Source organism: Magnolia sinica, chromosome 17 (genome assembly GCF_029962835.1).
Source record: "Magnolia sinica isolate HGM2019 chromosome 17, MsV1, whole genome shotgun sequence".
NCBI classification, from domain to species: domain Eukaryota; kingdom Viridiplantae; phylum Streptophyta; class Magnoliopsida; order Magnoliales; family Magnoliaceae; genus Magnolia; species Magnolia sinica.
The window spans coordinates 13,842,709-13,857,533 of record NC_080589.1 but is presented as its reverse complement, the minus strand read 5'-3'; the positions used below and the strand labels follow the sequence as shown (position 1 = coordinate 13,857,533).

General features: G+C 40.7%; 1 protein-coding gene across 1 annotated transcript; it reads left to right on the top strand.

Annotated features, from left to right (window-relative positions):
• Positions 1-292: 292 nt before the first annotated feature.
• LOC131231148 (uncharacterized) lies at positions 293-14,497 on the top strand. Its single transcript, XM_058227249.1, has 3 exons — positions 293-621; positions 7,776-7,900; positions 13,548-14,497. The coding sequence occupies exons 1-3, from the start codon at positions 462-464 to the stop codon at positions 13,836-13,838; spliced, it is 576 nt and encodes a 191-aa protein (XP_058083232.1). The 5' UTR covers positions 293-461; the 3' UTR covers positions 13,839-14,497.
• The last annotated feature ends 328 nt before the right edge of the window (positions 14,498-14,825 follow it).

Below are 14,825 nucleotides of genomic sequence, written 5' to 3'. Positions count from 1 at the left end.
TTTGTACACCGTAGCAGTGTTGACTGTGGTTTAAGTTGCTCTTTCTCAATTTTAAAATCCTAACCGCCGTCCACAATTTTAAAATTTTACGGGATTTTGGAAATCCAAGCGGCTAAACGCAACCGAAAGTTTTAAATCCATGCTGCCAAACGAGCGAAGGAGCTGAAAAGGTCCATAGGTGAAAATTGTATTTTAGAATAACTATCTTTGGACGTGCAGGCCTGTTGGCTGCCAAATGACCTAACATACGGTTGATGGCCTATATCTGCACACGTATATGCCGCGAATCGGCATTTGAATATCAAGTCTCCTCACGCAAATCGCTTCAACCATCGTTGTCGAACATCACTTGCACTGCACCTCAGCATCTCCGCACTTACACCTAGTTTCAGTGTACAGCCAGAGAAGCGCCACGGCATTGTGGAAAACGGCCGATTTTCTTCCATCCACAGGACTCAGAAATGGGTCAGGCCCTACGGCGAGTCGGAGGACGAGTCCGGAGCGCGAGCCTCGAACCAGCAGCCCAACCGAAGAACGTCGAGCAGCGGCCGCCGCCGGTGGCCCCACCGGGACCAGAGGTCCCGACCGACGGTCAAGATCGAGCTGGCGTTTCCGATACAGGTGAGTGAATTTCAGCGCATTTGCGGGTTCAGGGCAGCTTTCAAGCCCTTGATTATTTCCCTGAGAAGAAGAATGGAAAATTGCATTTTAGGAGAAATCTGGAGGAACCTTAAAATAATAATAATAATAATAACAATAGTCGGGCCGCGTTTGAATGCACAATGGAATTGAATTGCAAACTTTCAGGTTAATCAAGAGGAAAGATGGCAGAAGTTGATAATCTTTCGTAGTATCCGTAACGAGGGAGTAGCAATCGAAGAGCAGTTGCGTTTATTTCAACTCTAGCTTGGAAGTAAGTAGTTGTTGGATGAATGGCCATGACACAAAGCTCTCTTGATCCCAGCCATTCATGGTGGAAATTGTGGGTAATTCCCACATGGACTTGTTAATCGAGCTTCTAATCAGTTTTCATTAGGTATTGTTTTCAATATTTGAGCTATATATTTTCAAAACCGTTTTGGAACGGTTAAAAATAGAGATTAAGAAGGGGATTAGCATTTCCCAAATGAGAGGTTCACCTCCAATCGTTAGGATAGTGGATTGGCAATCTCATTACAGATACAATAAGAAACAAGAGAGAGATCATGAAAATACAAAGCAAATCATCGACAGTGAGGAAGAGCAATCTCACATCGCAATCACCAGTCTTATGACATTCCCCTCTTCATTTGGGTGACATTTGATGGTCCTGATCTTCTGACTTTTTAGTAATTTTGATTTGGAGTGCAGACCCTTGATGTGGATGCGAAGGAAGGAGATTGAGATTTGGTTATTTCGCAGAGCAGTGATTCTAATTCAATTCTCTAGTGATCTAAACACACCTTCAATGCCATTTCTGTCGTTGGGAAATGAATTAGGGGGGAGAAACTAGAACTGAAGGTTCCCAATTGAAGCTAGATTTGTACATTTCAGCATTAAACATCATAATCATCGGCTTTTTAAAAATAGATATATGGATTTATTGAGAAGGCTCTGAGATGGCGCCAAAAAGCTTACAACCTATCTAGCAAAAAGCAGAAAACTATCTTTCAATAATGCATTACAAGAAGCCCACTTGGCTACAAGAGATTTCATCCTATGAATGGCAAAATCAACATCCTTTTTAGAATCATTGAAGCATCACCCATTCCTCTCCTCCCAAATAGACCAAAAGGCTGCTAAGATCACCAACTGCCACTCCGCCTGAGCTTGCTTCGGAAGACTAACCTTGTGACCTACCTCTGATAGACTATCCACTGAAGCGTGCATGCACCAATGTATCTTGCTCCCTTGAAGAGCCGTTACCTTTCCTTCAGGGATCATCTTACCTTGATTAAATCGGCTCTTTCGAACCTCCCATCCTACTTCCTTTCTTTCTTCCGCTGTCCTAAATCCATCATCCTCAAGATAGAAAAGCTTCAAAGAGATTTTATTTGGAATGGCAGCTCCCCTCACCATAAATTTCAGCTTTTAAGTTGGTTAGAGGTTTGTAAACCTTGCACCAAGGGAGGTGCAGGCATAAGGGTTCTATTGGATGTTAATTCAGCCCTTCTCAGAAAATGGCTTTGGCGATTCAGAATGGAGATCGGAAGTTGGTGGAGGAGAACTATAGCTAGTAGCTACTAAATATAGTACCAGGAGGGTGGCTGGTTCACCAAACCATCCACCCTCTATAGAGCCTCCAAAATTTGGAGAGTTATTACAGGTCTTATGGATTGCTTCCTCGAAGGGATTTCTTTTAGCTTGGAAGATGGCGCAAGGACTAGATTCTAGTCAGATAGATGGGTTTTAGACAGGCCTTTACTGTCTGTCTATCCAAACCTGGCCAATGTCTTCACTGACCTCTCTATTTCAGTCGCTGATTGCTTTTCTCTTGTTGGAACAGGAGTTTGGTGTGTCCCTTGTAGAAGGGCCCTGTCAAAGGTGGAATCTGGGACCTTTCTCAAGCTCCTTCATCTTCTGCAAGGGATTCAATCAGCCCCCAGGACAGATGATTGCTTTTCTTGGTCGCACTCCTCCTCCGAGATCTTCTTAACCAAATCCTTCTTCGATCTCATCAGTGGCTCCTCTTCTAACCAAGATTCTCCCTTCCCTTCTTCTGGTCTTATAAAGCTCCCCTAAGGTTAAAGCGTTCGTCTGGCTTGTAGCCAGAGGGACAGTCGTCATGGTGGAACATGTGTAGAGGCGTGGGTTGATCCTTCCAAATGTTTGCTTCCTATGCTACAGTGATGTTGAGACTATCCCTCACCTCCTCCTCCATTGCCATTATGTTGTTGATATCCAATCATTTATTTCCAGCAAGTTTTGTGCTTCCTGGGTGATGCCCAGTTCCATCAATGGCTTTCTTCATGCTTGGCATAACCCCTGCTTCAAGGACTCCAGAGCTTTGTGGTGGTTGGCAAGAATGGCGCCTCTCTGGGCTATCTGATGAGATTGGGCCGTTGGATCACATGTGCATGTGCGAGTATCTAGAAGACCCCACACTAGGAAGATGCACATGGGTTGCTTTAGGGAGCGATTTGGACCGTTGGATTTGAGGGACGTGATGATTGGGCCGTTGGATCACATGGATTACATGATTGGGTTGTTGATCGTAGACCATTCTTTTTATTATAGGACAAGTATATGTTTTAAGATCTAGTTTATGTTGGATTTATGCTTTGGACACTTTATAAATGGTTTTATATATTTTTTCATTAGACTAGGGTTATTTTGGTTAAAAGTCATAAAACATGGTCTATTTTGTAATTTTCAAATTTTCTAGAGACTATATAAGGGGGGTGGGGGGCATGTGAAGCTCCTTAATGGTTTTTGCTAATTAAAAAAAGGAGAAAATTCTCTTTATTTTCTATTTTTCATGAGATTTGAAGAAGTCTTCCATGCGATTTGGAAGAGAGATTGGTGCGAGGCGGATCTTCTATCAATGAGAGCGCGAGGTTCTCATTTATCCCCCTGAGTTGTTCTTGGCAAGGTATTTTGTTGAAATCTCTTTAGTTCTTCATCCCAAACCATCCCAAAACCTATTCAAACACCTTCCTTTCTTCTCCCTTATTCTTTCCCTCAAAACTCCAAGGTTACGAACCAAACCCTAGCAAATTGGACCCCCCACTGTGTGACCGTACGTCCACATGTGCTAGCCCATGGGCTGGTTTGTACAACCACATCTCTATTCCCCCTTGCATATTTGAACCTTCCCTCCAAAACCCCATCTTCCGCTATCCAAAACCCTAACCATAACACTAAAATCCCAAATTCTCCCAAATTCCCAAACTCTAGATTTTCAAATCATTCAATTAACTTAAAATTCATAATTTTCCTACATCCAAAACCCTAATTCCCACATTTTAATACATAAATCCTTTAATTCCTTTATTCAATTCTCCACTTTAACCTTAATCTCACTTTTTCCCCCAAACTTTCCTAACCCTAGCTTCACCCACACCAACATCTAGTAAACCCTAGGTAATATTAGACCTTCCCCTTTACAATAAGCCTAACCCTATTCTATTCAGATGTTTCTACATCCATCAGATCCTAGTTTCTCATGTTTAATGGTATTGTAGGATGATGCTTGACAAATTATGCTTAAACTATGCATGTTTTCCTCTTAGAATCTCGATGTTTGTGATGATGGTAGCAATATTTGTAGTTTTCATCAATTAATTTAAATTTGCTGATTGATCTTTCACACTATTTGAGTTCATGCATTGGTCTTGCATCACTTTCAGTCTAAGCCTCATAGACAGATCTATCATTTTGACAATCTTGGGCTATTATGTCTACGCTGGGGCTTCTTTGCTTTGGAGGATCCCTTTTGTTTTGAGACTAGAGTTGTGTAGCAGTTTTTCAGGTTTCTTTTTGCCCTTTTTGTTCCCTTGTTGTTTACACACAAATATATTTCATTCTTAATATATATATATCACCCTTGACAATTTGAAAATTAGCAACATGGCTCTCCCTAAAATGTGCTTCCTTTGCTAGAAAGCTGAAGAAACGGTTGACCACTTTTTCATCCATTGTGAGTTAGCTTGGGACATTTGGTCCTTCTGCTGGGTGACCCCAAGACCTGTGGTTGATCTCTTCAAAGCCTAGGGATCCTGTCCCTTTTGCCCTCATGGTAGTCCTATGGAAATTGCGACCCCAACACAATGTGGACCTTATGGAAAGAACAAATTAAAGAATTTTTTACAATAGGATATCATCAAAGTGGAAGTATATAGGAGAAAGCAGAGCCTTCTTCCTGAGTGAGGTAGAGCTACGAAGGATGTCAAAAGTGTTCCTTTATCGGATTTGGAAAGTTGGATAGAGGTGGTCATTGACATTAGAAAGGGACCAAATTGGTTGCTAATTGGAAACAACCCCCTGCAGCGTTTTGCAAATTTAATACCGATGGCTGCTTGCTTGGCAATCTAGGTGACTCTAGTGTCAGGGGTGTGCCAAGAGGTGATCAAGGTAGAATTAAGTTTGTTTTTTCCATGCTATGTGTATTCGCATACTTGAATTGTGTAGAATTAGGAGCTTTGAGTATGGGGCTTTGCCATGCCGAAGCATCTCTTGGCTTCGTTAATAGCCTTGTAATTGTCGGGGTTCCTAAAGTGCTCTTTCTTGGGTGGAAGGATCTGATCAATGTTTTAAATATTGTTATCGCGTAAAATATTGCACCCTTGGGATACGGATAAATATCGGTTATCGCATGGGATATATTGGTTGTATCGCATAATGCGTTGTTGTTGTTGGGAAACATGGGAACATTAGAAATTTGGTCGAATTTTTCAATGAAACTTCAGGGATTGTTGAAAAAGACATCAATACACACTTAGAAATCAAAACATTACCAAAAAGAAAAAAAAATACACATAATAGGGGTTTCCTTTGTATGGGGTCTTAATATATGTGCTTTCCAACTGAATTGATGCAAATTTATTCGAAGTCTATTCATATAATTTATAAATGTAAGAAGACATGTATGGAAACACAAGCAATACATTCAAAAGCAAAAGAAGAATCACTGGATCAGGTTACATATATGTTTAATTTTGTGTTTGGATACAAAGATTGCAACTAATTTATGAGAAATTGAGAATTTTTGATTTTTCTCAATTTTCCGCAACTTGACCTATCTCCCACAAATCTCGAAATCGAAGTTCCAAATCCATTATTTTTCATGGAGAACATAAAGAAGCATAGATTTGTAACCATTTGACACTGGTTTAACATGATTTACAACAAAAACATGATTCGAAAATTGAAAATGCTCACTAGATCGAATAGGTGGGATATATCGGCACAACCTGTGTGTTTCGCATCGCACAAGTGGTATACAAGATATATCGTGGGATATATTGGTTGATATCTTCGATATTTAAACCACCGGATCTGATCAGTTCCATGGAAACGAGTTTTCTGTGTAACTAAAATCAAAGATATGATATTCCAGAGTTCTCGCTCTCTCTCTTTTAGCCTGTCCATCGCATCTTCTGGTGAATGATCTAGCTAAATAGGGGTTGCTAGGCCTGCTTCGCTCGCTAATGCCTCATATTCGTTATCTTTATGTATAAAGCTTTTCTTATGTCTTCTTTTCCCAATAAAATTGGTGTTAATGATTTTAAAAAATGATGGAGAACTAATTGAAATGATTTGGCCAGGTGCTATGAAAGACAGAGATGGTGTTGGTAAGATCACATCCAGCCCTGATAACACATCTTTCAAAATAAATAAATAAATAAATACATAAAGAAGGCCCTGATAAGCAACAAAGTTTGATTAGGTTCCAATGGTCTGAAGGATGAGGGGACGAGCTAAAAAGACTTCTCGAGATGGTGAGAAGTGAAGGCTTGTAAACTTACTGAGGACATGTCTTTAGATAGGTTAGGTATGATTGGAGGAGAAGGATTTGTAAAGCCTATCCCAAGTAGCTGGGACAATACTATGTTGATGATGATGTTCGAGCTATCGCAAATTGATGCAATCCATCTTTGATATATCTGCCTATTAACCATTAGAAAAGGTATTGGTGTGTTATAGCTCACACTATCAAATTAATTTGAGAGGAAATTTATAATAGGGAACATTGGTGTGCTTCTTTGTGGTATAACATGATAGTAACAATAGGTCCTCTGCGTGCTTCATTAGGTCTGTGGTGCTTTTTTTTTTTTAATCATGTTTATTGAGATGTTTAGAGACATTCTTTATGGTAGTTTTAGATGCTTCTGAAAACTCAAACTTCAATCCTCATGGAATTCTAGTTGGGAGCTTGTTGCTTGTTGTCTATTTTCAGAAGGGGAATGCTGATTGTGCATGACTTACTGCACACATTTATTGCACATGAGTTCCCATGGGCACATGTGCCAGAGCTTACAAGATTGGCATTGCTCATCTATCGGGCCCCATTATGTGCACCATGGCCCCAAAATTGGGCTGATTGGATGATTCTAACTAAATCGAACAAGTGCCCCAAAGGTCACTGTTCATTTTTATTTATTTTTAATCAAATCGAGTGGTTAGGACTTAGGATCATCTAGGTCCATTTTGCCCCTATATGGCGGGGACCTTCAGTCCAGACCTTGTACAAATCTTTTCCCATGAAACTCGCATCAACATCTGCAGTCCATACTTGCCATTGTCAGAATTGTAAAGCAATCTGACTTCTAATTAATAAACTATATTAGCGGAAGAATACATCACTTTTTAGGTTGCCCATTATGAGGCTATATGGAGCAATACTCGAGCAAAGTTGCATCCCATCATGCTGTCAGTAGTTGCATGCAGCTGCAGTTATTTTCTTTCCTTCTATCCATGTATTCAATATTGATAACCCTGAATTTGATTATTCTCACTGTCAGGAACAAAATTTATTTTGATCTCTAAGGTCCTGTTTGGTAGACGACTTAAAATGGGTTCTTCCCATTTTATTTAACAGTAATGATGCATTATGCATTATACTGTTAACTAAAATAATGCATTATTACTGTTAAATAAAATGGGATGAACCCATTTGTTGGCGTCTACCAAACAGGGCCTAAATAACTTCAATTTATTAGATTATTTAGTTTGAAAATTGATAAATGTTATGTAAGTTCTATTAATTACATTGTTGAGAATGTTAACCATCTAAGTTATCTTTGCTGACCTTTTTTTTTTAATTTTTAATTTTTAAAATTTCTATTTTGTTTTAGAGGCCATATCTAGGATAAAGAATGACAACGTCCTTGAAGAACGGGATCCGGAATATGATGCTATGCTTAGTCAGTTGGTTGGGAGAATCAGGTCAAAGCCTGGAGGGAAGCTTGAAATGGGTGAGGTAGGTTCCCGCCCCTTTTTTTCTTAATTTCTCACACACTCCAACAAGTGTTGTGCGGTGACTCATTAGGTGTTTTTCTATGTTCGATACAATGACTTACTTCTTTTCCTTTTTTTTAGCGGTTGATGTCTACACTTTCCCTGATTGATAGATTTACCCTTTTATTCTCTACTTTTGATATTACAACCGTACTGCTTTCTACTACAGTACTAAAAGTAGAAATGAGGGTATGTCTATCAATAGTAGTGGGTGTAACTAGTGCCTCCTTCTCTGAATGTTTCAGGTACTTTTAGAAGGCATGTCTGATAATGAAACAGTTGTAGTGTGTGTATTTTTTTTCCTAGTAAGGTCCCAAGTCCAACTGGTGGGGCCAACCTATTGGAAGGGTTGGATGTCACCTGCACTTTATGGGTTTGAAATTATCTGCTGGGTGGGCCATAACTTGTCATCCAACCGGTTGGACTTGAGACGTTCTCTTTTTTATAAAGTGGGCTGCTGAAGTGACAGTTAATAATGCTCTAGATTAAGTGCCTATCTGCAAAAAAATACACAATTTTTACTAGTGTTCTAACCATTCATCCCTTGCATATGTGATAATCTGGCTCATGTTGACAAATATGTTGCAGATAATCACTAGTTACATGTCGCATTGATGTAGATATTGTAGCGTTAAGGAGGTTCTATGGCCAATACGCCACCATGCCTATCATCTCTTGTTTAATTGAAGCCTGCTAACTGCAAATTGATACAACTTTAGGCTATTCCCCTCTTAGTGTCATTGTGTGTGTAGTGAAGTACGTACATGCTATGAAGAATGAACTAAACTGAACTAGGTAACATATTTAGGCAGAGTGCTACCGTGACGTTCGTGCCTCTTGAAGTTTTATGGAGTGAGTGCTGAAACAACTCTATTGAGCACATCTTTCAAAAAAAAAAAAAACTCTATTGAGCACATGCAACTTGTATGTGGAGATAAGTATCACTCATTGGATGGACCACGTTCTTGATGGTCAATCTGACCAGTAGCCCGAAAAGAGGACAGTTAACTCGAAAAATGAGCCAAGGTTTTCATTCAAAGGGTGAAACTCACAGAATTGTCCAACCATTATGATATTAGTCTTTAACCGTGAAACAGACTCGGCAACCCACCAGAAAATTGCAAAGGTGCAAAAAGGTCAAATGGAATTGCCACTAACTGGATTTTGGGATTTGAATTCATTTGGGCGGTTAGAGAACCAGTGAGTCAATTCCTTAGCAATAGTCGAAAACTTGAAATTTTTGATTCCAGCGAGGACCCATTTGGACGTGCACAGAAAGGGATTTCCCAAAAGGGGGTTTCAAGCATGCTTTTTGGGCTGACTCGACCAAAACCAATTGGATTGGTTTTCGTCAAGTTTGCATTTTAGTGCTGAGTATGTCGAGTGGGATGTTAAATGGGAGTTTGCAAAGTGCACCCAAATGCATGTAAGAGCTTGTTTGATTTTTGAGAGCTTGTTTAATTACCCTATAAATGGGTAATTATTACCATTTCACCTGTTTGATTTTCAAACGAATTTCTGCTTTGGAAACCAGTTCAAAAGAGTTAATTTAAATTTGTGGACCCTAGTGTGATATGTATTATATATCTATTCCGTCCATCTATTTTACCAAAATATTTTGAGGCATGATCCAAAAAATGAGGCAAATCCAACACTCAAGTGGCCCACAACAAAAGAAATAGTGGCCCTAAGAGGTTTTTAATGGTCAGTGTTCGATTTCCTTTTTCCCATGGTGTGGTCCACTTGAGCTTTGGATAGGCCTCATTTTTTGGCTCATGCCATAAATTCGGCTGGCATAATGGATGAACGGTGTGGATAATCAACATGCATCACGATGGGACCCACAAATATTTTGTGGCCTTCTCGGTTTTTGTGTCTAAAGAGCAGCCGGTCAAATCAAGCACCGGGAATAGTGCTGTAAATAACAGGTGAAATAATTATTACCGATTTACCGGGTATTTACCATTGAATTGAAAATTCAAACAGGCCCTAAAAAAGCCTGGTTTGGCGCAAAGGGGGGTTTATGCCTCAAACTGCCCTTTGGAGGGTGCGCCCAAATGGGTCCTAATGTTCTCTACTCCCAAAATCCGGGTGAGGGTCTTGGTGGCGGAAAGGGGTAAGGCACCTTCCTTGCCCATCTAAAACGATTCTTCACTTAACAGTAGATGCATTCTTGGAATTGGTCTTAATTATGAAAGAAAATAAAAGAGAGAGAAGAAGATATTAGTAAAAAAGAAAATAAAAAAGAGGTGGCAAGTCCTTTCTCAGCAACTCTACTTTCAATGTGCCTTGCTCGATTTGTTGGAGGGTCTCATCTAATAATGTTCTTTAAATGAGAGATGGTTTGGGAGAGTTGGTATGGGGAGGAGATCATTTGAATGCTCCTCATTCAGTGGTTAGTGGAGCTGTTTCTCAGAACCTGAATCTAAGGGGATGGAAATCCAATTTCCCAAAAATTCTAGGCTTGTAGGGCATTTTCAGCTCTTTTTAAAAGGGTTTCTTGTAAGAAAAAAGGGGGTTACCTAATTATAGTTAATCCCTGCAAAAATGGAGTTTTAGGAGTCAAGACCCTCTTAATATGATTCGATTAGGGCCTGTTTGAATTTTCAATTCAATGGTAAATACTTGGTAAATGGGTAATAATTATTTTACCTCGTATTTACAACACTATTCCCGGTGCTTGATTTGACCGGCTGCTCTTTAGACAAAAAAACCGTGAAAGCCACAAAATATTTGTGGGTCCCACTGTGATGCATGTTGATTATCCACACCATTCATCCATCATGCCAGCTGAATTTATGGCATGAGCCGAAAAATGAGTCATATCCAAAGCTCAAGTGGACCACACCATGGGAAAAAGGAAATCGAACACTTACGTTAAAAACCTCATGGGGCCACTATATCTTTTGTTGTGGGCCACTTGAGTGTTGGATTTGCCTCATTTTTCAGATCATGCTCAAAATATTTTGGTAAAATGGATGGATGGAATGGATATATAATACACATCACATTGGGATCCACAAATTTAAATTAACTCTTTTGAACCGGTTTCCAAGGCAGAAATTCGTTTGAAAATCAAACGGGTGAAATGGTAATAATTACCCATCTATAGGGGTAATTACACAAGCTCTCAAAAATCAAACAGGCCCTTAGATGATTTCAGACCAGTATTAGGTTAGGTGTCTACAATAACCCATCTACATGGTGGCCGGTGGATCAGCAGGTCAATAGTCTGGATCACCATGTGCATTTGCCAGGTGAGGTTGGGTTGGTATGCATAAAAATGTGTTGGGTAGCTGGGTAGGGGTGGCACTTTATGGAACTTCTATGAAGCACATGTGATACTAGCATTTTCTGGCATTTTTTCTTCAGGTCAGAAGTGGGTTGTTGGAGAGGCCACCTAAAATGGTCCCACTGCTACTCTCGCTGGGCACATGGTGAACCACAAACATTGAAATACAGATGCATGGGGTGTTGCATGATTGGTAATGTGTCTGTGAAGAAAGTGCATAAGTCACCGCTGTGCTGGATCAGCACTTGAAGAAGTTGTTCCGATCTATATGATTTAAATATTGTAGTTTGTGACCATGGATATCTATGGTCCCAAAGCATTGTGGCAGGCCTGTCCATTGCCTCTTGAAGATTTAAATCAAAGCATCAGTGCTGATGTGTGGTCTATATCTTAGGTTGGAAAACGTGAGGATACGATGTGAGGAACAGCAAGCCTCTGCAGCAGTTATCTTCTGTTGTTAGCATCGTTATCATTGTAATGACAGCATTGGAAACTCATTGTGTTGTCCTTTTAGTGGACAGTATCTTGAAGATTGTGGAATTGGCCTTTCGTTACCAATTTGACAGGTTTCCTTCAGCAGGCCCATGATGGATTCTTTGAGATTGTAGATAGGAGTCTGACAATTCATTTCGGAGGGCCCCTTTTCAGCAGAAAATCAAGGGAAGTGGCTCGAGTCTTTAGTCATAGATGAGATAACTTAGACTCCATGCAGAGCAACCAAAGTATTACTAATTGTGGAATATCACCTACAACTGGTTATAGTTTTAAGTTAGCCTACAGCCCATCTCTCCTACGTATAACGCCAACAGCTTTGGGCATTTTTGCCCTCAGATGAGTGTTCACAACATTGGTTAAGGGAGGGTAAATTCTTCATAAATATGGAGGGAACGGTTAAAAATTTACTGCACAGGGACGGCATAGATTGCATCTGCTTCCTTTCACTTCTTTCAATGCATCTAACCTGCAAGGACCTCTTCGCTTCCCTTTTTTTCTTTTTCTTTTTTACACACGCACACATACCCCCACACACTCACGCCATAGTGGAATTATACCACCTATGGGTACTCGAACCCCTGACCAGGTGTTGAAACTCCTAAGAGTCTACCACCGGAGCAAGAGCAAGGACCCGACCTCTTCGCTTCCCTAATTAGACACATTGAGCGTCTTATTAGGGAGATAGTGAGACAAAGGCTCTATGAGGCCTACCTTGATGACTGTGTGAGATCCACTCCATACATCTACTGCATAAGCTCATGTGATTGCATGATTTACATCGATCCAAAAAATAGGTGGATCGGAGACTCAAGTGGGCCACAGCAAGGGAAATAGTGAAGATGGGTTGCTTACTATTCCGTTTTCTCTTTGTGTAACATACACCTGTGTGTAGCCCCGTCTCCCTTTGCTTCTCTCCCTTTAGAATCTTTCCCTTTTCTCTTTCTATCCCCTACTCGCTCCCTTTGTGTCGCATGTGCTTTACCCCTGGTTTCTATGATTGTGCTGTCCTGGAAAATCATGGGGTTGTAGGTGATCATTCAACATGAGTGAGGCCTTATTTGTCATATCTTGACATTTGGATTCGCAGAAAGTCGGGCATGTTCAAAAACTAAGTGATCACTTTGATTAAGGGTGTGTTTTGAAGTTTCAGCTTTTTATGGTGGGTGGGATGCCATTCATCCAAATCGCAGGGGGGATAAAGATCTCTGGCTCTGAGCAATTTCTCATATCACTTGCAACCTGGGGCAGGAAAAGCTGGAAATGAGAACCTACCTTGGTTCCACCAAAAAAGCAGAAGATGGATGACCAAGATTGCCTGATGAGCAAAAGGAGACCATAACCCAAGAGTTTTAGAGATGTGCATCATGTGGCCTATTATTATGGCTCATTTCAACAAAAATATAAGTTACAGGATGTCTGCGAGCCCCAGCAAGTCTCCTGCACACCTTTACAAGCGTCACACATGCTGACCTGGCATGTGTGCGAAATCTGACCTGTGCATCAGGTGGATCTACCATGCAGATGATCTGTTACAAAATTCAAAGCATGGCCACTCATCAAACAGGCGACTCTTGTACAAAAACAATAGACATCTTACAATTCAATGTATACTTGTGGCCAGCCTTAAGGGTGGACTGACTTGATTCCGGCACCAAATCATTCTCACGGGGAGGCCTGCATTGTACATGTCTCACATGTCCCTTGCACATGTGCCGCATGTTTGTAGCTGTCAATGGCCTAATCTGCATCCAATTGCACCACATCTTGATTAACTGTTTTGTAACTTCGGATGACCATTTTCCTTTTCCTGTCTTTGGCGCAGGCATCGGTTGTAGAGAGGTACAATAGGCCAATGCCAAAGCTGCGGAGCTCAAAAGCCGAAGTAGGTCATGATGAGCAAAAATCAGCCCCCCCAGGAAGTCTCACCATTGCCCAGTTGAGGCATATCCTCCTCCTACATCAAGGCAAGGCTGATGACCATGATGGCCCGATGGATGCTCACAACATCGCCAAGAAATTCCGGATTGACACTGCTCAGGTAGAGAAAGTCTTACAGTTCCTTTCATTGCCGCCAGAAAATATCACTAAAACGAAGAACGACGACAGCAGGTAGCCCGATTATTTTTATTTTTTTGCCGCTCTCTTTTGTTATTCTGCAGACTGTCAGTAAACAATCCAAATCAACACGACAATGGTTCCAAGAGGTCTTTTTAACCTTGGAAGATGGGATCAGTTAGTGGAATGTTGAGAGGAATTATTGGTTCCAATACATCAGGGTGTGAATAGTGTCCTAATGTGCCAAGTCCATATGACTGGGACCCATGATCGGGTGATCCAGGCCATTGATATGATGGACTTCACTGTGGATGGGAGACTCTTTTGCTTTTTTTTCTCTGGACCATTTCTGTATTCTTTTTCTCAAGCAACTACAGTAGGTCAGGATCATCCAATCTAGGAGATTTCAGTAGAGCATCCTGTCCACAGTGGGGGCCCACCAAACAACCAGAGCAAGAGTCTCACTTGTACTGAATGGATTAGCACCGTGGATCTCTTCATGTCCCGATGCATCAAGAACCGATAATATCAGAAGGCCTGAAGAGCTGTTGGTGGCTCACGTTTACGAAGTTTTGTATGAGAGAATCATCACCTCATGGAGGCTTAGGACAGATCATTATATACAAATGAAAATCAAAATGGAGGGATCTGAGATTAAATGTATGTTAGAGGTGTGGGTTCAGATGCTATATTCAATAAACAGGCACATTTGTTGTATTTCCAGTGTTGTTTTGATGTCATTTTTTGGGGCGAAATGTTCGAACTGGGTGGGCCAGGGCCCATCCATGATGTCTATGTGGAGTCCAGACCGTAAATCCCAAGAATAATCCTGACCCAAAACTCAGGTGGGACAGGCTAAAAGATCAATGTACATCCATGCCCAAACGTATATATTCACTTTTTCTTCCTGCGTAGGTTTTTTTTTTTTTTTTGTGCAATGGCACAAGTTTCATGGCGTCTTTATCCTTGTGGGGCCCATCTGATAGATGGGTTGGATGATATATAAACAAACAGTGGACCCCACATTCCATTCGGAAGTTTTCTA